Here is a 22542-nt window from a genome sequence, read left to right as displayed (position 1 = left end):
TTAACTGTGAATGAATTCGTAAGATACAAATGATGTATACTGAAATAAGAATAAAATTACCAGTATGAATTAGATTTGTAATCGATCACACGATTGCACCTCCCAAGGAGAATAAAACGGTAAACATTAATTAAACATTTATTGTGGTCGATTTTTAGACCAACCTGTTGCACAGACTACCATACAAGAAGGCGACCAACCACAGGGATCTGACACCATCGACCCCAGCCCAGCCACAAATAAGTCTCCAGGATCGCAAGTTTTTGACTCGCCACCCACAGCCGCTGACCGAGAAGTTCCACCTCAATCAATTACCGATGAGATTAGCCGGGAGACTGGGTCGACGATGAACGTGAATGACTATCTCTGAGCAGACCAATTGGAATACAGCAAACGGACAACAAAAAGGGACAGCTTTAACATCTATTTAACCTACTAACATTCTTTTTTTCTTCTTTACTTACGGCAGTTAGCAAGATTAAGAACTGACATGTATTTTAATATATTTATGGTCGAACATTATCAGACCTTGTTCGACTAACCTTCTAACGACGTGATGCGCTGCCAATATATATTTAACAACCTACTTATCCTACTAACAAATTTCATTGTTTTAAAAGTTGTTCCTTTGTATAACCAATTAAAGCATTAAGAATTCATTTCTGTGTGTTATCTTTTGCTGAACCCGGAAGGGTCTAGTTGCTTTTGCTCCCCTGTGGGGTAAAACGCCTATAGAATTCTTTCCTTGGCCTGAGTTGGCCGCAAAAAAACGAAGGTACACAGAGTATAAAATCTACACATGCGTCTCTGCGCGTCGTAGCTACTTCTTAACCCCTTAACTCCCAAGAGTGACCAAGATAGAATATTTCCTTACAAAGTAAATACAATATCAAGTAGAAAAGTAATGAGAATAAAGAAAAATATAATTTAGGGGTTGATCCAGTACCAAACTCTCCATACTAACATTGGTACGGCAGACAGTATGGAGTTTCGGTGTGAAAATGTCGATTTTTGAAACGTGATTGTTGGCAACAAAAACAGCTTCAACTCATATGAATACCCATCTAAGACAATGGTCAAGAATATTCGATTCAGCTGAACCTTATCCAGACCGTCCTTTCCCTTGTCTCTTCAGTTAGTAAGGAATATAGGATTTTGAACAAAACACTGAAGATGAAATTTTGCTGACGCCATTACCATTGTCACTGAGACATTCTCCTTGTTACTGAACACAAAGTTGATCCACCGCAGATATTGTTGCGTCCACCATGTTGCTTGTGTTCTCCTCTGTGCAACTTTTATCATTATGACCATTTGTGTTCTGATCATCACAATCCAAATCGCGCTCTTCATACGAGTCTTTGATTTTGCTCCTTGTGGCGGCAGCATGTTTCAGTGCATTTTGCAACACTTTCTTTTCGGCTCGTTTCAACCGGATGCACAGTTTTTTGTGGGGTGGGAATTCAGGATTCTCAAGCAACTCACAGTCTTCCTTGGATTAAAAACAAGAAAAAGGTCATTCGAACAGGCAGTTGAGCATAATTAATGATCCAGACGATAAACCCAGGATTTTCCGAAAAACTCAATCACGCCATTCAGCCATAATCATAACCTTTTACCATGCTGAAATACGTATGGCTTGTGACAAAGGCACTGGTGAGTAATTATTTTTATGAGGGCGATTCGCAAGAGTGACTAGCATCTAATTTCTCCCTGCATTACCTTCCTGAGTCAAACATTAAGGTCACGAGATCAAAGGAAATGATCAACTACTAGAACAGCCCTTGGTAAGATTGTTCACCAAATTCTCCTCGTCAGCAACCAAGAAATGTATTGAGAACAGTATGGAGAATATACATACTGAGATTAGGGTTTATTTCTTATTAACCGAGCGGGAGGTCTGTACCAGCGACCGAGCTCAAGATTCTCCCATACAGACCGACCGAGCTCGGTTAATAAGATGTTTATTATATGGCTGTGTCTTATATGCCAATTTTTTATGTTCTTTGTACCTTTTTTTTTCTAGACCGGCCTAGATGCCGGTCTAGATGGGAAAATCTGGACCACTTTCAATATTGATTTCAGCCGATCAAATTCGTGAATTCGGTAGTTCCCAGTCCTTGTGAGACACAGCCATATAATAAAAAGGGTTAAGACCCGAAGTAATTCCATAGAGCAGAAAGGGAATTCAATTTAAATTATCGAGAAAAATTCCAACTGACTGACTCGACCCTATGTGCTTCAAATTTCAAATTTAGGCTGCTTGCCATTGTCAGCACTAAGCGGGCATACCGTCCTGGATGTAAATGGCGGGTCAGTTTTTAGTACTTACAAAAACTCACAATAACAATCAGTTTTAAATTTCTTAGGCGCTCTCCTCAAGGTATTCCTTTGTCTCGTCTTGCCAAGTGCGAACAATTCCGAAAGAAGGAGCAAAAGAAACTTTCCCTTCCGTCTTATAAACGTAGTAAGCATAGCACAACGTACAAAGTTATTTTTATCTAATTTTCCTCCCAATTTTTCTCGAGAAGAATATTTATATCCAAGTCGCGCTTTGATGTATTTGATTTCACCTTAGAAGGAATCTCGATGCATCTACCGTTTAAAATTACTAAGGCACCCTGTCACCAAGACAGCATCATGATAGTTTTCTCCTCCGGGACCAAACTTACCGAGTCCGCAGTGTTGTACTGTTTAAGGAGTAAGGTCAGACGTGTTTCCAGAAACTGCCAACCCTTGTTTTCAGTCTCTTCCTTAACGAAGGTTTGTACTCCTGAAAGTTTCTTCAATTCATTGGTGTCTTCACTCGCTTTTTTAAGCCACTCTTTTAACTCATCTGGGTAAAGAAACACACACGATTTTCAGCAAAATAGTGTAGTGTGTATAAGCCACGAACGGTTGCAAAGTTAAGCAATGCCACTAAAATACGCCCCTAAGAAACGTAAGACCACTCTTTATAAGGCATAGGAGTTCATTAGTTAATTGGGGGTTAGTGGAATCCAACAAAACAAAACAAAGCCTTGCTTGAGGGGCCATACTAATCACATGAGCTGGCATGAACAGCGAAAAACTCTTTTAGACGAGAATTTCCATCGACTGTATTTCCAAGAGAACCAAAATATCTAATTTCCTATAACCAACTCGATTGGAATGTCACAAATTACACTGCATATTTAAAGTTGACATTGTTCAACCAACGTACGTCTCTCTATCTAGTCTCCGTAGTCATTGCTTGGGATGTCACGTAACGCTCCCATCGTTAGTTTGGAGGAGTGTTGCGTTACATCCCAAAGTATGGCTGGGAAGAGGAAGTACTCCATTTTAAAAGTGGAACTTTTTTCTTATGTTCCTACTCATCCTACCTTCGGTCATAGAAAAGATTCTCAAAAAGGTGACCAATTCAGAGTCGAATGGTCTTTCTCCATGACTCACTGGAAACGAATGACTTGACCTGAAAAAAAATTCGTAATGTGGATCTTAATTTCTACCTTTTTTGCTCCACATGCCTTCCCCCTAAAATCATGATTTCAACGCAAAATAGGACAAGAACAACCCATAAGCAAAGAACAAAAACAAAAGCGACGGTAATGATGAGAAATCGTCTTCGAAGAGATTTAGACATGTATTTTCAAGCTCAACAACGTCCTGCAAAAATGCTTGTGAGCTCACGAGGCATATACGGATAAATATATGACAAAATATAATCATTTTCAAAACGTACGCTGTCATTCCCATAGAAGCGAGTAGTCTTTCCTTCATCTGGAATAATGGATCACTCTTACTGACGCCAAGCTGGATGGAGACCTTATCGTGGGCGTTTTCTTCAAACACAAACCCATTATGGACCAACAGATCCCCATTGGAACGTTCTCCATAAAAAATGCACACTTCTTCACCTGCATGAAAGTCCCTCACGGACATACTTTTGCAGCTGTCTTCAGCTAAATCATAACCAGTCGTTATCTGAGCAAAAACAAATCCAAAGAAACAGCTTGTCTACAATAAGAGCATGGTGCACAACAAGCCTTTAGTTCGAAGATGATTTACTCCTCAAGGCCCAATTTCCTGGCTTTCTCGACTGAGCCGAAGAGTAAATACATCATCTAGTTTTCGGAATAAACAAGTGGTCTTAGAAAAAGCGTTTGTTAAGCCAGGTTTTTGTCGTGAGGTGACAACGTTTTACTATCGTGCTGCTGCAAATTCCTTCACTTCTGACCTGACTGTTTACTAATTTCCTATTTAAGGTGTAGTGGTTAGAATAGTATCAGACAGATAAACCGAAAGAAAAAGACATTTAGATCTATTCTGAATAAAAAGTTTGACGGAAAGATCGTTTGTTGGGCTAAAATTTAGTAGCTGAACAACAATCTCAAACTTTTACGCAGCTACAAGAGCCACCTTCACTATCTCCTCACTTCCTCGTGGTCTGAAACCATGAATCCCTGAGGTTTGACAAAGATATTCCTCAAAACTTGTTTCTCTATTGTTTCAGATTGCAACTTGAAGGAATTGAGCCGAATAAACTAATACATAAATTGCAAGGACCACATTTACTCTGATGTGTGTTCTCTTACCGTGCCATTACAGTGGTTACACATGTCCCACATTGGAATAAGCGCCAGAGTTGGTTCACCTGTGGTGCTTGGGATCTTATTTTGTCGAGTAGTGACAGTTGACACTGCCCACCTGGGAAAACAAATTTACGGTCATTCGCAATCCTTTCCAATCTTTTCCATCCTCAACCATCATTGTACCCCATGAAATCATTCTGGTGTTTTCCTTGTCATACCAAACAAATTTTTTCCGTTTTACCTCAAGTTGCATTTAATTTTTCATTTCACAAACGGCGACAAAATATTTTGGTAGCACCAGTTAAAAAGTCATGGAAGGGGTAATCCATCGACTTAGCCACCTCTTTAAAGAGGCTTTGCCTCAAAAAAACAACTTTGTTCCAATACAGGTTTACGAGTGTGTTCAGGGGGTCAATTTTGGTCAAAAATTGCGCTGCTAAGTAATACTGTGACTAATTGTTGTCAACAAAATCGAACACGTCATTGTAAGTCCAATTTTTCGAGGGATTACTTGCTCTTTCGTCGCGACAAAACGTCAAAAAGTAGGCAAGTCAATTTTCGTTTAGCCAAACTTTCAAGTTCCAAGTTTAAAGAACTCGTAAAAGCGTATTTGGGTTAAAAAGTAACCGCGCCGATGTCTATACGATAGTCCATTTTACCTTAGAAATACCTTGTTACGATTTACTATAATTTGGCAGTGGAATATCGCTGATCAGAAGAACTTGGAGCTAAAGATGTCAGACGTACCTGTGATCATCAAAAGTAAAATGTCTTCTAAGTGGAAGCTTGGCCGTTTCTGGACAAACCTGTCAACAATCAATTACTTCTAATTACAATGACAATTACAAGCACTTCTTTAAAGCAAGAAGCGTTACTTTCGGATGAATCGAGGCTTTTGAAGATAGTTTGATCGTGGTCTCTGAATGCTCGGACGGGTGCGAATCGACTGACCACGAAACGTCCAGGGGTACAAAACGACTGGAAACCCTAAAATGTATGCTGTTACAGTACACCATACTCACCTGATGAAGACGTTGGTAGAGATAAGAATACTGTCGCGCAATATTTCTGTACAGTTTAAGAGATTCACCTGCAACAGATCATTTGGGAGTTGTTGTGTGTAGGGCTATTTCTGCCCAAAGGGATTCATATAGTAATGATACTTATTTCTGAAAAATGATGGGACAACTACAGTGAAAAACGACTTGAATGGATCCTTTAGAATGTGGATGGTACCTTCTCGTTTTTCTGCTTAAGAAAAGTATCCAGTGTTTAATTACTAGCTTATCGTTTGCGTGCTAAGTTATAAAAAATGCCATTAGCCTTCTTAAATACGTCAAATACAATTTTTAAACCCTTAGGTTGCCATACACGTACACTTTACTTCAACTCGTACATCTTTCCCTTTCATAAACCTCAAGGTTGAACATAACGCCTTCACTATGTGAGAGGAGAGGGGGCATTCCTATATAACTAACCATAGGAGAAACCCACTCCCCCCCCCCCCCGGGATATAGGCTCCGCTTCTTCTGGTGTTACTTTAAGCAAATATTTATCAGTAGCACATGTAATCAGTAAAATGCTAGCAAATATAATCAAAATTAATTAAGAAATGCATAAACAAAACAAGGTTCGCTCACATTGTTAGAATTACCTACCAAATGCTGGAGAACCTTTCAATGTCTGCATCTCATCAACAGTGAAGTACAAGGTTGTTGAATATGATGTTGGGAGAATATCTAAGTAGATGCTTAGGAGCTTTCTAGGCAAAGTGAGCGTAAAATGTACATTTGCACCTTAATTTATAAGAATCTGGGTTTCCAGTCCATACTCACATGTGGTTTGCTTCAAGGCTAACCGTAGGTCAGCCTTTCTACCAACCAAACCCAGTAATTATGGGCAGTAGAGATGAGAAATGAAAATAACATTTTCAAGTAAGGCAAAATGGTAGTGGGAGGTGATGTAGAGACAGGAAAAAGGAAATAAACATGGCTGATTGAATGAAAGTTTCACCCTGGTAATCAACTTCTGAAACAGTGTTTACCTAAAAGAATTGGGAAAATCTTCACCCTTCTGGCCAATCCAGGTCTCAACAAGAGTTACACAGTAGGAGGGTTGATGAACACTTTGAAACATTTGACTGTAATGGGATTACCCTTTGCCATGATTCAACCTTTTAAGAGGCAGTCACGGATTTGAAAAACGAATTCAGTCATAAAGAAATTAAACATACCACAAATCAAGGATACTGTGTACTGAGTCTTTTCAACCCAAGAAAAAATTTGCATGCAAATCAATATTCAATTATTTTCACTGAGTCTTGCTCAGAATATCCATTCACTAATCTTCTTCAGCTAACATGAATAGCTCCCCTTCATAAAAATTCAGAGGTTGCCAAATCATAGCAGACAATATTTCTTTCAAATTGAAAGTGGATAAAACTTGTTCCACAACTTACATCTTCAATGACCATTAGTTAATTTCACTTAATAAGAGGCTAATTGCAAGAATGACAATGCAACATTGATGACCTTCACTGTAAAGACACAAATTTAATTCTCACAAAAACCCTGATAAAGACTGATTTCCATGTAGATCTACTAAGCAAAGAGTAGAAACCAATAATTTGACAATTAAACGCGCAATGCAATTTTTCAACCACGACCCAAAGTCCACCTCCCTTCATTCATGTACATGGTCCACATAAACTTAGCTTCTAAGGATACCAAGATATGGTTTCCAAAATGAGTTCTCCTTCAGCTTTTCACAGTATACATGAAGTACTAGGCAGGCATTTTGCATCACCTTCAGAATGTTGTCCTTTTCAATCAATGGTCCTTTAACAAAACATACAAAAAACATGTCATTTCTAATCTCTACTAAGAAATGTAAATGGCACAAAGAAAGAGTCTACAAGTGACCATGGTGATAATAAGAGGCTTCCAAGTTAAGATAGAACAGTTTAAAATTGAGATTTAGGGTCCTCAAACCAATCTCCACTCATGTCACCCAATCAGACGAAGGGCTAACGCTCGAAACGTCAGCTTTTGTAATCATTATGGTGGCCAATTTACCATTTCAACTTTGTTGATATATCCAAATTATTTCGTTACTCCCACCGACGCAGCCCCAAACAGTTTCTTTCGAAACTATCAGCCTTCACCCAATCATACTTTCCAATTCTTAAACCAAATTTCTTGCTTTTTTTAACAAATATCTGTAATATTTTCCAGTGGCTATTACTTTTAAATCCGTCAATCAAAATGCAACATAAAATAATAACTGCTCTTACCGCTTAGTAATTGAGGGCCCTACTGGTCCCACATAATTATAAAAGTTGTGTTGCCTTTGGTTAAGTATGTCCATGTAATGAATCATTTGAACATTACAGCTACATACCTAAATCGGAATTTCTAGCACTCTCTGCTGACATCATCAGTTTTCTTGGTGTGGTGATAAAATGTTGTCCTTCCTATGTATAGAATATAAAGCATGTCTCAAATTTACTGACTATATGTAGTAAATAAATATCGAAATCAATTTTGAAATCAGGTAGACCTCTCAAACATATTCCTATAAAAATCGTAAGAAGATTTTCAAAGCATACCGTTTATAAAATAAAAGAGAAGAACATAATTAATTAAATACTTGGTAAAGAATTAATTGACAAGAATAACTTTTGAAAAGAGGGGGCTAGCCTTTTTCCAAAAAGTGACCAAAAGTTGCTTTTGGCAAGGAAGGGAAGCTCCTTCTCAACTGTAACTTACAAGAAGTCAGCAAATAGGCAAGAAACATAACAAATTCATACCTCTATAGAAGAAAATAATATGTACTGAACAAAAACAAACAGAGCAAACTGTATTTACCTAATCATTCTAAACAACATATGGCAATCTGGGGTCTTTCCTTACATTCAGGCAACACAGAAAGCCGCAAAACTCTTGAACAAAAGTTTATCTTTCAAATTGGCACTCTTAATCCCACAGGTATCAACAAATCCTTTTCATTCCACTAATTTATTCATGTTTTTCTCGTCGCCATGTTCCCTCGAATGGCGTAGCTCCGCTTTCTGCATATAAATCCACATACAACCCACAATTCCTCCATTCGCTCTGACAAAGGGCTAACGCTGGAAACGTCAGCTTTTTTATTCGTTACAGTGGCCAATTTACAATAATATTTCAACTTAGTTGATACAACCAAATTACAGAGCAAACTGTAGTTACAAATGCCTATGAGAGGCAAGCATAAATCCCAAGTTTTGATAGTTATATCAAAGAGATTAACACTTTCACTCTCAAGATCTCATTTATAATTCTCCTTACTGCCTGCCATACAATTCTGGAATTTGGTATTGCATCAACTAATAATCCCCTAATTTATACTATTCTTTATCCTCATCACTAGTCTGCTTGATATTGTATTGATATTGTGATGACAAATTCTGCCTTGGATTCACTAATGGAAGTTAAAGGGTTAGTGGTTAAAGGGGAACTGAAGCCTAAAAATGAACCATTTTTAAACTGCAGCTTATAGTTCAAATAGCAGAATGTTTGAGGGTTTTTTTCAGTCTTTGGGCCCAACTTTGCCTTGGAAAAATAGTTTAAAGTGGTATTTTGGCCTCATAGTGTGGCGGCTCAGAAAAGTGATGTCAGTGGTCATTTAAGCTTGCTCTTACGTCACTGGTGGGGAAGAAAGATAATAAACCCGTACTCTTCCTACAGAAATTTGGTTTGGTTATGGAGTTATCAAAGTTGCATGACTTGTAATGGGGATTAACTACGAAAATGAAATAGTAACAGTTATTTTTCTTAAGTTGGTTCCCCACCACTGACGTCATAAACGACTGCTGCTGACCTATTTTGAGCTGATGGTCTTGCAGCCCCAAAAGCGGGAAAAAGGCAATTTCAAATTGAATTATCTCGTAAAAAACAAGAAGTGAATGAAAATGAATATCGACACTTTATCTTACTCCTCTAAAGCTAACTAGAAATGAATGCAAACAATATAACAATTTTAGGCTTCAGTCCCCCTTTAATAACAAGAATTATTATATGGCTGTGTCTCACAAGGACTGGGAACTACCGAATTCACGAATTTGATTGGGTGAAATCAATATTGAAAGCGGACTAGATTTTCCCATCTAGACTGGCACCTAGACCGGTCTAGAAAAAAAAGGTACAAAGAATATAAAAAATTGGCATATAAGACACAGCCATATAATAAACATCTTATTAACTGAGCCAGGTCGGTCTGTATGGGAGAATCTTGACCTCGGCCGCTGTTCAAGATTCTCCCACACAGACCTCCTGCTCGGTTAATAAGACCTGATACAATTTTGACCTTTAACAGCAAACTACTTTTCATAACTCTTAACCTCTGCCTCCCTGACCCCTGAAACCACATCGTGCTTCATTTCAGAATGATAGCTTTATTTAAACAATAACGTTCACTAGTAACAGATCTCTACCTTAATTTCACTGACAGCTTTAAGACCTAACCCTTGATGGCCAAAGTCATCAATAACCACTTGTTTTGCTACTCCGCCATTTTCATTGAACCACTGAGTAAAACTTGATATGTGGTCTCTTCTGTATTGATCTGACCTTTCAAAGAGTGACTGCCCTAAAACATAGTATTAGTGACAAAATAATTTAGAAATTTCATAACAGTGTGTACAAAAATTAAAAGATTGCAAAATGATTTGATTTGCACACTTCTGCAGTTAATTCCAAACTTTTAGAGTACAATAAATATTTTGTACCAAGAAATAATTGCCATTAGTTCATGAAGGAGTTTTCTTAACTTTGTTTTGATTTTTGTTTTTTTTTTTTTGTCTTGTTTGTCTTGTTTTTCATCTGTATTTAATATAAAACTTGGAAACTTTTTCATATTTGAGGGGGGGGGGTTATGGTGAGGGAAACACAGGCAGGGTGCATGGTGGCCTCAGATTTACATGTAGCACAATGAAATGTTCCTGAAACAGCGTCACTTTGTCCATTAGAAAGAATAATAGCTATGTGATTACATCTTTGTTCTAATAAAATTATAAGCATACATCAGGGCTCAACACCAACTTTTCAACTTATAGCCATGTGGCTGGTGACAACTTAGATGTTACAAAAATTTCAGTTTGTTTACTAGCCAAACTGGCTAGTGGAAACCGAAAACCACTAGCCAAAACTGAATTTCTACTGGTCTGTGGCTAGTTGGCTACCGTTAGTGTTGAGCCCTGATATTGTATCTATCTATACCAGCTTGTCTTTTTCTTATCTTTTCCACCATTTCACGTAGCTTTACATGTTCTTCCCACTGCTTGACTGGCAATACAGGCGTGTCTAGAGATATAACTACCAACAACAATGAGATATCAATCTTTGACACTGAATTAAATGACTATAGTACTAAGAAACTTTGAGATGTGCAAGAGAGTGTTTTTCAACTGAGTATCATTTAACAAAATCAAATAAGTGAAGGTGTAGTCTGATCGTCCGGGTGAGTGTAGTCCTTCTCAGGACTACACTCACCCGGACGATCAGACTACACCTTCACATGTTACCCCCGGGTTCAAGCCATTTACTGCAAAATCAAACAAATCAAAATTGCTACTACCTAGAACAATTCAGCTACATAACAGAAGGCAAAGGTGAGATATTTACACTTAACATTATTGCCCCAGTGATTATAGAGATGTATTTGCTCTGATTGGTTGAGGATTGTGTTATATTTCTGAATCACTAGAATCACTTCACAAAAAATAATTTTAGTGGAAACTGGCTGTTTATCTTGATACAAGTAATCTAAATAATTGTAACAGGATGGTTTCAGCAAAAAAAAAAACAAATTTGCAACAGATAAAGAAAACATCTCAAGAATTATACTAAAACAATTATTTGCCTCAGGCTCAGTAAATACATATATCTTATGAGACGTTTTGTTGTGTAGTATCACTGAGTATTTTTATGAGCTGTGCCATATTTTGACGAGCCCGTAGGGTGAGTCAAAATACAAATAATGAGTAAAAATACTCAGCGATACTACATAACAAAACGTCTAATAAGTTATTTATTGTCCAACACACCAAACTGTTATTTCAGTGCGGGCCAATTTCGCGAATGTTTATTTACGGGGAGTGCGTGACAGAAGTATGTGAAACAGAATGGAATTGGCACGTTGTTGTGCTGCTGTTTCTATTTTCTTCATTAAATGAAGAAATTTTCTGGTCATCACGCTGTTTTTCTTCGTTTGATTCATCTAATGAATTTGGATCTATATTTGCCTGCCATTCTGACTCTTTGTCGTCGGAAATATGATTCAAATTGTCCGCCATTTGTTTTTTTTTTCGTAACTACAATCCAATATTCTTTGCTTGCGCGACGCGAGAAAATCTGTTTAACTGGTACTACGATAGATGAGTACAAATACCGTGTGATATTTGTACTCGTCTATGGCGTTATTTGTACTCGTCTAGGTGTAGTTGGATAATAATGTTGAATAATCCCCTCGACTTCGTCTCAGGGATTATTCAACAATATTAACTGGGCCTGGGGTAAATAAATGTTAAATACGATATGAAGATTCATACACTACTTTCACTTAAATGTAATTCTTAAGAATGTGAGGCTAGGCTTTTGAATTGAACTGAATGCAACTCAAATTCCCCAAACAAGAAACAGGAGTTTCTTTTGATCCATACAAACATTCTATGATAAAGCAAATACAGTATATTACCTTTAACAACATTACACTTCTAAATTTTAAAAGCACTAAATTTTTTCAAAACCCTCACTTACGTTCAAATATTCTTTGACAAATAGTTAACACCTCCTTGTCTACAACTGCATCAGGCCATTGATTAGCAGATTGCTGTGTTTTCCGTTTCCCCTTCTTGCCCATATTTGATAGCAAAATATCAAGGTGTACCAACTAATATGATGAAAAAACACCAATCATTCCATCAACATATAGCAATTCCCTTTTTGCTATATTAGGGAACCCAAACATATTCAGGGCTCAAAATTAACAGTAACCCGTTAACCAGTGGTTAGTAATTTCAACGTTTGGTTACTAAAAATGTGTCCAACTAACCCAACATGGTTAGTAAATTTTCTAACATATTTAAACATTGGTAGACCTCAGGACAAAGAGTACGTAGACCCGACTCTCAGAGGAATACTTAGAATACTCAAGTTGTTAAGTCAACTTTAACTCTTTTTAGAGAATGTGCTGTAGATGTACTGTTCTTGACTAATCACGGTAAATGAGAGGGAAATAAAATAGGTGCATAATTGTCAATGTTTTTGAGGTCACCATACAATTTCAACTACTCTTTAATTTGTCCTAGTCGTTATTATCAAAACGTTCAATATTTGAGATATCGCAACTTGTGAGTTTAGATACCAAACTTTATAATTTGGTTAGTAAAAAAGATGTCTACTAACCCGAAGGGTTAGTGATCCAAAAATTAAATTTGAGCCCTGATATTGGTCTGGAAATTAAAAAGAAAACATTGAAAATAGATGAATACACTAATAAGGAATTAGTATTTTTATCAGGATGGGGAAATAACTAATTTGGAAAATTTTGGCTACATTTTTCATGATGCATAAAACAACATCTACATCCTTTCAAGTATGCAGTCAAAAATACAGCACTAAAATCCACGTCCTCATTGTTCAAAATAGGATCAAATCAACTGTCCATTGTTCTATTTAGTCTTAGAGCTTTGCAGGGGATTTTCCTGCATATATTTCAAGTACATTCCTCTCTTTCCTTCCGCTACCATAAAATTCATAAGACATAATTTTAAAACAGATGAATCAAAACAAAGTTTCATCTTTTATTCCTGGATTGACTCTTGCCACCTTTTGAGGGTGTGTTATCAAAATCCCTCTTTACGAAAAAAGACAGAATCTGCCACAGCCAGCTCACATGACAACTCTCATTATTTTTCTTTTTTGTCATTTCCCTACACTCCCAAGATATCAATATCAAATCTCTAAACTGTTGGTCATATAGTTCCTGAGGCAGATCCAGGATTTGGTGAAGTGGAGTTTGGATAAATGTTTGCCAAAAGCAGACTATAATTATGTATATTAGAAGGTCAGGGAGCATGCTCTTCTTGGAAAATGTTATAATTCAGGTTTTTAGGGATAACTGTGGGTTGTTCTATGCTTTTAAAATACTTGCTGCTTTTAGTCAGAAACCTCACATTCTTTTTTATGTCCTCATTCAAATTTGGAGGTTAGAATCAGTTGAGCTAACAGCCTCCCGGTTAGCTTAATAAATAGACTGCTGGACTGTTGTGCGGGAGGTCGAGGGTTCAAGCCCCGGCCGGACTAACACTCAAGGTCTTAAAATAACTGAGAAGAATACGCTACCTTTCTTTAACATCAAGAAATGGTTAGATATTCTAGTCTTCTCGGATAGGGACAAATAAATGGAGGTCCTGTCTCCTACAGGGTTAGGGCTAAGGTAAAGTCTGTTTACGAGCCTAGTGGCCCATTAGGCCGGTGCTTAACTCCGGTTTCTGTAGCGTGAAGAGACTAGGAGTATTTCTACTCCCCCCTGGATGGGATGCCAGTCCATCAAAGGGTTACCCCCAGCATTAAATTGCCGGTAACCATTTAAAGACCTGGGTGAAGAGAGGCACTGTGAGAGTAAAGTGTTTTGCCTAAGGACGCAACACATTGTCCCGGCCGGAGCACGAACCCAGACCACTTGATCTGGAGTCGAGCGCACTAACCATGAGGCCACCGCACCTCCACACAGGGTTAGGGGTAGGAGACGTTAATTTCCCATGCATGAGATTACTGTGTGATGGATGTCCTCCCCTGGGGTGGGATGGGTGGGATTTATTGGGTGAACTACTCACACGGTTCGCATATGTTCCATTCTAGTCCTACCCTACTGCGGTAATGCAGTGAAAATGGTTAGAAAAGATATCTGATTACTTTAACAAGGACTAATAAATTATTATAGAATGAATATGAAGTTGTAGTACACTCCTTGGCACCACTCAGTAATGCCCAGTTGGGTAAAGTTGACACCATTCCCACCATCAGATGTCTGCACTGAGAATCCTTGCTCCACGGTCCCTGGTAGTGCACTCCTTGGCACCATCCCCACCAGCCCCTCCCCCTTTCAATTCTTGTTCTTGTTTGTTGACAAGAGTAATGTTAGAAATAAAACATGAGCCCTCAAAAATAAACTATCAAAATTTGATTGTTTTATAATGTGATTGAAATTGGCCACCAATGGGGTATGCAAGCTTGAATACCACAGCATGTACATGTATACCTATTCCATTTTTTAAGATATGTTTGGAAAATTGTTTTGGTCTCTGCCATCATCCATATTTGCACCAAGGCCAGAAAACATAGATATGCATTCCAAAATTTGTTTTGAACGTCTCGGGTCTCTTATAAATACTAGAAATTAAAAGAAGGCTCAGTTAAGCCAAGACGTGTATTTAATTGAAACGAAATTTGCAGCTCGAATGTGAAGCAACGAGCGTAAAGAATGCATATCAGGTTAAATATTCAATATAAATTATACTTACCTCGGAAAACGAAGTAATATCAGCAGTCTTTATATATCCAAGGGGAGAAAAATTCGTGACATGCTTTGGAAAACGAGCCAAATCAAAGCTGTTACACGAGTTTGTCTTCCATCTTGAAAACCCTCCACAAACTCGGAGGGAGACTGGCACCGGACAAAGGCTCTCGTTGGTATGGGAAAGACTGTATCGGGATCGGACTGGACTACTTTGGACTAGAATGGACCAATGGACCAGGGATACAGGATAACAGGGCAAAGAAAACGGGTACGAAAAAACTGGGACGAGAGATGCCTTAGGTCTGTCTTAGATTTGCTTGCCCCCTCGAAATTCAACCGGACAAATGACGATTGTTGATATGCTTATGATAAATTCAATTTCTTTTTTCAAACTTCTTGACTGATTGCCTTCACTGAGCTCTATCCAAAGAAGATAATGTCCCATTATTTTCTCTTGGCTCTATTTAACCTCATGATCGTCCTGCAATATTGCTGCAGCAGCTCTCTAGTTGACAGAATTCTCTATTGCTGCAGAGGTACTCTAGCTGACCCTTTTTTTTAGGAGATGTGAGCTATAAAAATCACACATTTTAGTTGTGGAATAAAGAGCTTTAAGGAAAGAAAAATAATCGTAATGATGCTCGATATTATCTTTAAGAGATGAAGAAAGAAAACATCCTTTCTCACGTCTTCTCTTTTGATCAAACGCTTCAGATTGATCGAAAAATTGTCACGATCGACATTTAAATGTGCTCCGCCTTGGTGTGGAGCTTTAAGCTGTGTGATCTTAAAGTTTAAATCCTCCTGTATTCCCACCGAGAAAATCGATTCATCTGTTGATTGATCTTTTCCTCGTAAGTAGTTTACAATCTATGAAGATAAAATTTAGCTTATTCCGGGCATTCATTTGGCAAAATGAAGCACGACAATAAATAGAAAGGCTTGACTCAAGTTGCGTAATGTTCTTTACCTGACGTGACCCAAGCCTCCACGCTTTTTCACTCTCCCGCTACTATCGTTTGATATTTACGGTTCCGTTTTACTGATTAAATGCCTAAAACAGGCATAGCTGTCTCATCGGGCGAAGCTTCATTACCCCACGAGAAATATTTTGGTAGATGGCTTTCTTGGCATACTTAAATTTTGACGAGGGTCGCGTTGTACAAGTATTTTCTATTGAAAAAGAAAAACCGCATTAAGTTAATAGTTTCAACATCTGTCAGAACCTTTCTTAATGTGTTCCGGCAAACAGCTCGACGTTTAATATTTGCTTAAATGGTCACGACTTAGAAACTGTGCTTCAGGGTTTCAATAGTGATAATTGTGTGCCACCGCATGGCAAAATATAAACTTCAAAGTGTACGTGCCGAAAGGTCAATGGCGTGGAAAAATTAGCGGAAGTTTTTAATCCGATTTCTATGATTCTTGATTCAAAAACAACGATTATGGAATGGAGCAGTAGCTTTCATTCAATCTTACAGGAAAAAAAGGTTTTATGTTCCCAACGGAGTCCTCGTTGCTCTTGTTAGAAAAAGTATTCAACGTTAATATTGTTCAATCTAAATAACTCTGATAATGCGACAGTCAGTTTTCAAGGAGGGAATACTGTGAAACCAAACATCTACCAAAATATCTGCATTCTAAAATTGTTTTCTTGTGACTCAGATATAAATTATTTGAGTTCCTGGTGTAATTTTCTCCAAAAACAGCAAACAGGTTGTGGTACATCAGTACAATACCTAACCGTTGTGGTGACAGGAAAGAGCGTTAATTTTGACAAAATCATACGATAGTTCGCAGTAGGACACCGGTGACATCAACAATCATAAAATCATATTTTTTCTACGGAGGTGGCAACCCTAAAGTTTTCATCTGAAGACGAAATGATCCAGAAGGATCTGGAACCACCATTAGAGTAAAAAAAAAGGAACAAGGTAGACTCAGAATCTTCTATTGTTGTTTGCAAGACATGAGAATGTAAAACTTGTTGCATAACAGGGTGACTTTATACTTCGACACCTCGAGAACCCTAACAGCATAGCCAAGCCTCGTTTTTTTATGATTTTTTATTTTTTACTGCAGTGTATCAGCCATCATGGTAGCAAACTTTGTTGTTCATCAATGGTGAACTTGATCACTAGGACGGCATCTCTAAACTGAAAGGCGTTTTCAAGATAGAATCTAGAATTCGAACTTCTGTCAAAGAGTAACTTACTAGTTGGTTGGAATAAATTACAAAAGGCACGGACTACTTTAATGAAATCATGTGTCTCGTCTGTACAAAATCCCAACAAAGTTTTGAAACCCTCTCTGATACAACTTAACATTTGGGTTAATGTTTCCAGAAGACAAACTTCTTTTCCGAGTGGTAACTTACACAATATACAGGAGCACAAAGTCATGACGACGAAGTCTTCACCACGTAATATATGATTCAAGTAAGATCACTGAAGAGATAGAAACACCGTAAAAACAGTTTAAATCATATTTTTTATTGGAAAATTATTTTGCTGAATTGAAAAGTTATTAACAATTTAATTTGTTTCAGTGCTGATAAGGCAAATTACCTTCTTTTTAACTGAAAAAGCTTTCAAGTCTATGATTTTCAATTCAGCCTGCCATTTACTGACGAAATTTAATCAGTAAAATCGAGCAATAAAATTGAGTGGTACTCACTCTCAAACTTAAGTTCTCTTAGTATCAAGAAAGCTCTCGTTGCTTTACTTTAAAAAGCGAACCATCTATTTGATCTAAAATCAAGTTCTTTAGCCGGAGACCTAATTCCTGCATATTGGTCAACTCCTCGCGTATCAGGAAATACCCTAGGGTAGCTTGTCAGATTTTTAAGTCTTAATACGATGTTGAGTACATGTAAACAAAACATTAAATCCCATTCTCCCCAAAACGCGGTGAATATCGGCTAGCTGTCGCACCAGCCAGTAATAAGCTTTAATTCTTCCTCTTAATAATAGATAAAATTCTAACTAGACTGAGATATTCCCATTTGCAATGAGAAATCATACGTATGAAAAACATTATTTTTTTCTTCAAGAAAATGCAAGATAAACTTTATTGCTTTTTTCATAAATGACAAGTTTACAGAGAGCGGGTTTGCAATATACCTAACAGCGGAAACTCAAATCAATAACTTTTTACGGCTGAAGGGATAAACAAACATTTAAGAGGATCATCGTTTAACTAGTGAGGCGTTATTTCAAGAACACTTTCATCACATTCGAATGAAAGTTGACGTGAAATTTGTTTCTTTTCTTTGGCGATTATTTAATTCACATCTTGAAGCTTGCCACAAATTCCATTCTCAAACTAAAATCTGATATCGATGACCGTTTTTATCTCATATTTGTGGAGCCAAATACACGAAAAAAAGTGTGATTAAAATTAAAACTTGGAAATCATCTTCCTTAGCTGTGAAATGCCTTTCAGTTTTCTTCATAGCATCTGGGAGAAATTTTTTCCTTTCCATCTTTCCCTTCTTAAGAGTTAACTGGATGCGTACAGTGTGCGAGGACGAATATACAACAGGTAATGTTTTATTTTAGCCAATAAATCATCAGGCAGAACGCGAGGACATCATTACTTATCAATAACCGATAAAGCGAAAAATTTGAAGGCGTAAATTATAGAAGAATGGGCCCAAATTGGCCCACTACGCTTCGTAAAACTCAATTTTTGGGATTTTAGAAGTGTTTGCTTCTAAATCAACTCACGGATTTTTGAAAATTAAAGATGTATCTACAATTTGCACCTAAAATGAACGATTTTTACGGTGTGAAAGTATTATCATTTTGCACCTGAAAATACATAAAGTTCGGGCATTTTTAGTATGAAAGTCATTTTCAAGAATAATTTTCTGAAAACCCTTACTACCCTCGTAATATTGCTCACTGTTTTCAATATAAATATCAACTTTGACAATAGCTGCTATCAAGTCGATATTTTTGATCCTCCGCGCGTACGGATACGCGCTAAGATAGTCGCACCATCAACATAGTGACTATTTTCCCCTCCGGTTACGGTTCCCATATTTACTTGCAGAGCAACTCTGTTCCTGCGTGAATAACGACACAGCAAAACATCTCGAAAACCTTTACGAAAGTCAGAGTTAAATATCACATAAATAGTAGGATTGATGGCGCTATTAGCATGTCCCAAAAAGTAGCCCATAATTGCCAAAGTCTTTGGTGCACCGCAAGGAAAATCCTCCTCGCCGAAGAACCCTATAAATTGGGTGATGTACACTGGAAGCCAACAAAGTGCAAAGAGTAGGACAACAGCAAGAAGCATTTTTAAAACTTTCTTTCTGGATTTGTTGGATCGCTGCTGGTTTTCGGCAGTTTGATTTCCTGGTACTTTCCTCACCCAGAGTTTGTAAATGACGAAGCTGTATAGAATCGACATGGTTAGTAGAGGAACTAGGTAAAAAGTCACAAAAAGAACGATTGTAAAGTCTTTGTATGCCCCTTCAGTAAATGCTGGCTCCCACTTCTCCGTGCAGGTCCATCTTTGACTGTGTTCAAGAAACACAATCTTTTGGGCGTAAAGAGTCGGTGAATTAACTGCGATACCCACGAACCAAACTAGTGCCATTGCACCATACGTTTTCTGAAAAGTCATGCACCCCTTGAAAGGGTACATTACTGCCAAGAAACGGTCAACAGCGATGACTGTCAAACTCAAAACAGAGCTTGCGATCGACAGAGTTTGGCTGAATGGGATTATTTTGCACAAAATATCGTACAAGATACCATTTGACCAATTTATGCTGCGTCCTGTCACGAGAACTTTTGCAGTTACCGGCATACTGACTATTGTAATCAAGAGATCTGCCACCGCCATATTTACTATCAAATAGTTCGTGACAGTTCGCATTTGTCTGTTTAGAATGACAACGCATATGACCAGCACGTTACCGATGAAGGACCCAAACATAATGATGAAGTACGCAATACACTGGAAAACCTTCTCTGTTGACGTGTAAGGCTCATAAGGACATGGATCGCTTTTGGTAAAATTTGTTATGTTTGGGTAAGATGTGACCATCATTTGTGGGTGAAAAACGTGCCACGATCCAACTTAAGCTCCTGTTAATTTGTGGTGAGAAGGAAATGTACCTTTTTGAACTCGTTTAACAAGTAGCTGCCAAGTGGATTTGAACGCCACACTCTCTGCAGTCTAAAAACTTTCCTCTTCGATGAAAACTAGTGACACACTTTCCGCCGTTTGCCTGAGTGATGAAATGCGCTCCGTGATGACCAAAGAAAACGGGGCTTTATATGTGATTCACTCGAAACCAAATTGTTGGTCACAAAAGCTGCAAAACACTGTGAGACGTACACCGAAATTCATTTCCATTAAGATAATTAAACTAACTCCGCCGGTTCCACTTCTTTATCTTTCAAATTCCTCTGCCTTTTGTCGTAGCTTTGGTCTGCGACCTTGGTATTATAATGTGGGTAATTCAATCCACAGTCTATTATGCAGGTCAACTCATACAAATCCCACTGTGTTAGAATTTCTTCGAGTCTTCACACGACACACTTTTTCACCACTGCTACGGTAGAGTCTTTGGGGTCCTTCGACCACGAAACTTGACGAGATGACCGGCTACCTTCAGTAGAGAAGGATACTGTGTGACGCTTCACGTAGCATGTTCATGATGTACAAAACTACTTCATAAACGATACGTGGCGGCATGCAGACTAATAACGTGATTACTCTTTTGTGGTCGCGACCTCTTGGCCTTTAAAAATAGGCCTTCAGTGCTTGAGCTGGAAAGTATCCTGTTATCTGACAAGCTAAGCGCGTTAATGCTAAAGTACTCCTCGATGCACAATGCTGTACCTCACTGTCGAATCGGTTTAATTTAGTCCTGACCAGTGTACTTTCGTTGGCAACTCAGATTATTATCACAAGATTCTTTTGAATGAAAACCACTGTGAGATATTCCGGCTGGGTTTCGCCCCTCTCGTTATTTAAGTATCTCAAATTTTGGCATGAAATGCCGCTTTTTGCCTCTTCCCAGAGAATCGAACCACTCGTCGTCAAGGTGTGAAAAAAGATAAATTCAATATCTGAGCTACTCGAGCACCGTTTGTTTGTCAGCAGTTGTTTGAACGAGTTGCCGTGAGAAACAAGGTTGTATAAAGTGTTTTGTTGACCTCGAGGTGACGAAAGGTGGATTTTGGTAAACAGAGTACGGAAAACATTTATGTTTTTTTTTCAAAAACCTCCCAGATTCCAAAATATTGTCAGTCAAAACATTTTAAAATTGTACCGGCGGTACTGATTGCCTTTCTCTAAAAAAAAAAATAGCGTGTAATTACTTGGAGCAGTTGTTCTAAACCAAAAGCCCCAATTGTTTTTAATCGTTTTGGGTTTGCAGAAAAAAACAAAAAATGCACTCTATTTCAATATCATCCTTTAGGTCAATTTTATGCTAGTTGCTTGAATGGCTTTTTGTACTGCCAGCGATTACGTCAAAGGGGGTATACTGACTAAAGAATATCTTATTTATTCTACGATTAAAATCTTTTCAAAGTTCGAACACTGCATTCAAAAATGACGGCACATGAGTGATGAATGGATCAAAATTTAATCAAAGCTTCAACTGGTGGCATTATGTAAACAGTACCGTTGCTAATCACCCACGCTACGTTTTTAATTTCGCTCACGTTTATGAGGTCGATTAGCTCCCTAATTACAAGTGAAAAACGTCACTCTACGTCGTAGGTGCAAGCTGTGGATAGGTTTCAATTAACACCAATCAACTGATGTTTAATGTAGTTTTCGATGTACTACATGCAATAAATACTCGGCCTCTACGAGAAACATGACAACTAAACAACCGGCATCTGTCGAAAGCAGTGTCCTCAGCGCACAATTCCTTTGTCGATGGAATCCACAATTGACAAGTTCGTGACAGTCGTTAAAAGTCGTGTTCATGGGATCATTAAAGGATTATTTTGAACCATTAACCCTTTAACACCCAGAAGTTATCCATTATTAATTAAATGGTGAACAGGACGCCATTACGATTATTTCTAAATTCCGCTTAATCAGAGTTCGGTCAAGTTCTCCTCTCCTTACTCAGCGGGCTTAAAACACAGTACCTACCCAATATTTGAACAGGTCAAAATAAATTGATTACACAATGATACTGCGCGTAAAGTTAATCGAATGATTGACTACCTAATTATCAAATTCATCAGTCCTTTTAAGCCTTTTCTTGTCTTTGATGCCGGCGCTAGGCAGATCGCTGACCGTGAGTTTGTTTGCCAATTTATAAGGTTGGACATAAAAGAGTACCTTCAATAGTTTTACAGTTTTATGTCTTTTAATGTGTCCAAGTAAAAATGTTGAAAGTTTTCAAGTTTCCCTTCATCACAAGAAAGTC

General features: G+C 37.9%; 3 protein-coding genes across 6 annotated transcripts in view; 1 reads left to right on the top strand and 2 right to left on the bottom strand.

The window, feature by feature from the left end:
* The window catches only part of LOC111321990 (uncharacterized), an 83060-nt gene extending 82401 nt beyond the window's left edge, over nt 1-659 (top strand). For both annotated transcript variants that reach the window (XM_088735269.1, XM_088735271.1), the window contains one exon: nt 159-659. In XM_088735269.1, the coding sequence (XP_088591395.1) occupies nt 159-370 (212 nt within the window). In that variant the 3' untranslated portion in view covers nt 371-659. The remainder of the gene's footprint in view (nt 1-158) is intronic.
* Nucleotides 123-15283, bottom strand: LOC111340096 (actin-histidine N-methyltransferase). Of its 3 annotated transcripts, XM_088735285.1 has the most exons (15): nt 15133-15280; nt 13013-13059; nt 12365-12497; nt 10826-10921; nt 10042-10196; nt 7971-8043; nt 7298-7408; nt 6230-6310; nt 5594-5661; nt 5319-5377; nt 4575-4686; nt 3722-3963; nt 3363-3451; nt 2673-2836; nt 123-1492 (listed from the first exon to the last, which is right to left on the bottom strand). In XM_088735285.1, exons 3-15 carry the CDS (start codon nt 12465-12467, stop codon nt 1223-1225), a joined length of 1623 nt encoding a protein of 540 aa, XP_088591411.1. In that variant the 5' UTR covers nt 12468-12497; nt 13013-13059; nt 15133-15280; the 3' UTR covers nt 123-1222. The 3 variants fall into 3 exon arrangements, with proteins under 3 accessions (XP_088591411.1, XP_088591406.1, XP_088591419.1); XM_088735280.1 differs by lacking the exon at nt 13013-13059 and having other exon boundaries at nt 15133-15283; XM_088735293.1 differs by lacking the exon at nt 13013-13059 and having other exon boundaries at nt 1244-1488; nt 15133-15283.
* A 2880-nt stretch (nt 15284-18163) lies between these two features.
* LOC111340082 (QRFP-like peptide receptor) lies at nt 18164-21251 on the bottom strand. The gene has a single exon (XM_088735213.1). The coding sequence runs from the start codon at nt 20190-20192 to the stop codon at nt 19074-19076; it is 1119 nt and encodes a 372-aa protein (XP_088591339.1). The 5' UTR covers nt 20193-21251; the 3' UTR covers nt 18164-19073.
* Between the last annotated feature and the right edge of the window lie 1291 nt (nt 21252-22542).

This window comes from Stylophora pistillata, chromosome 1, assembly GCF_964205215.1.
Source record: "Stylophora pistillata chromosome 1, jaStyPist1.2, whole genome shotgun sequence".
Classification (NCBI taxonomy): domain Eukaryota; kingdom Metazoa; phylum Cnidaria; class Anthozoa; order Scleractinia; family Pocilloporidae; genus Stylophora; species Stylophora pistillata.
The sequence above is the reverse complement of the archived record's forward strand: the minus strand, read 5'-3'. Positions and strand labels throughout refer to the sequence as shown.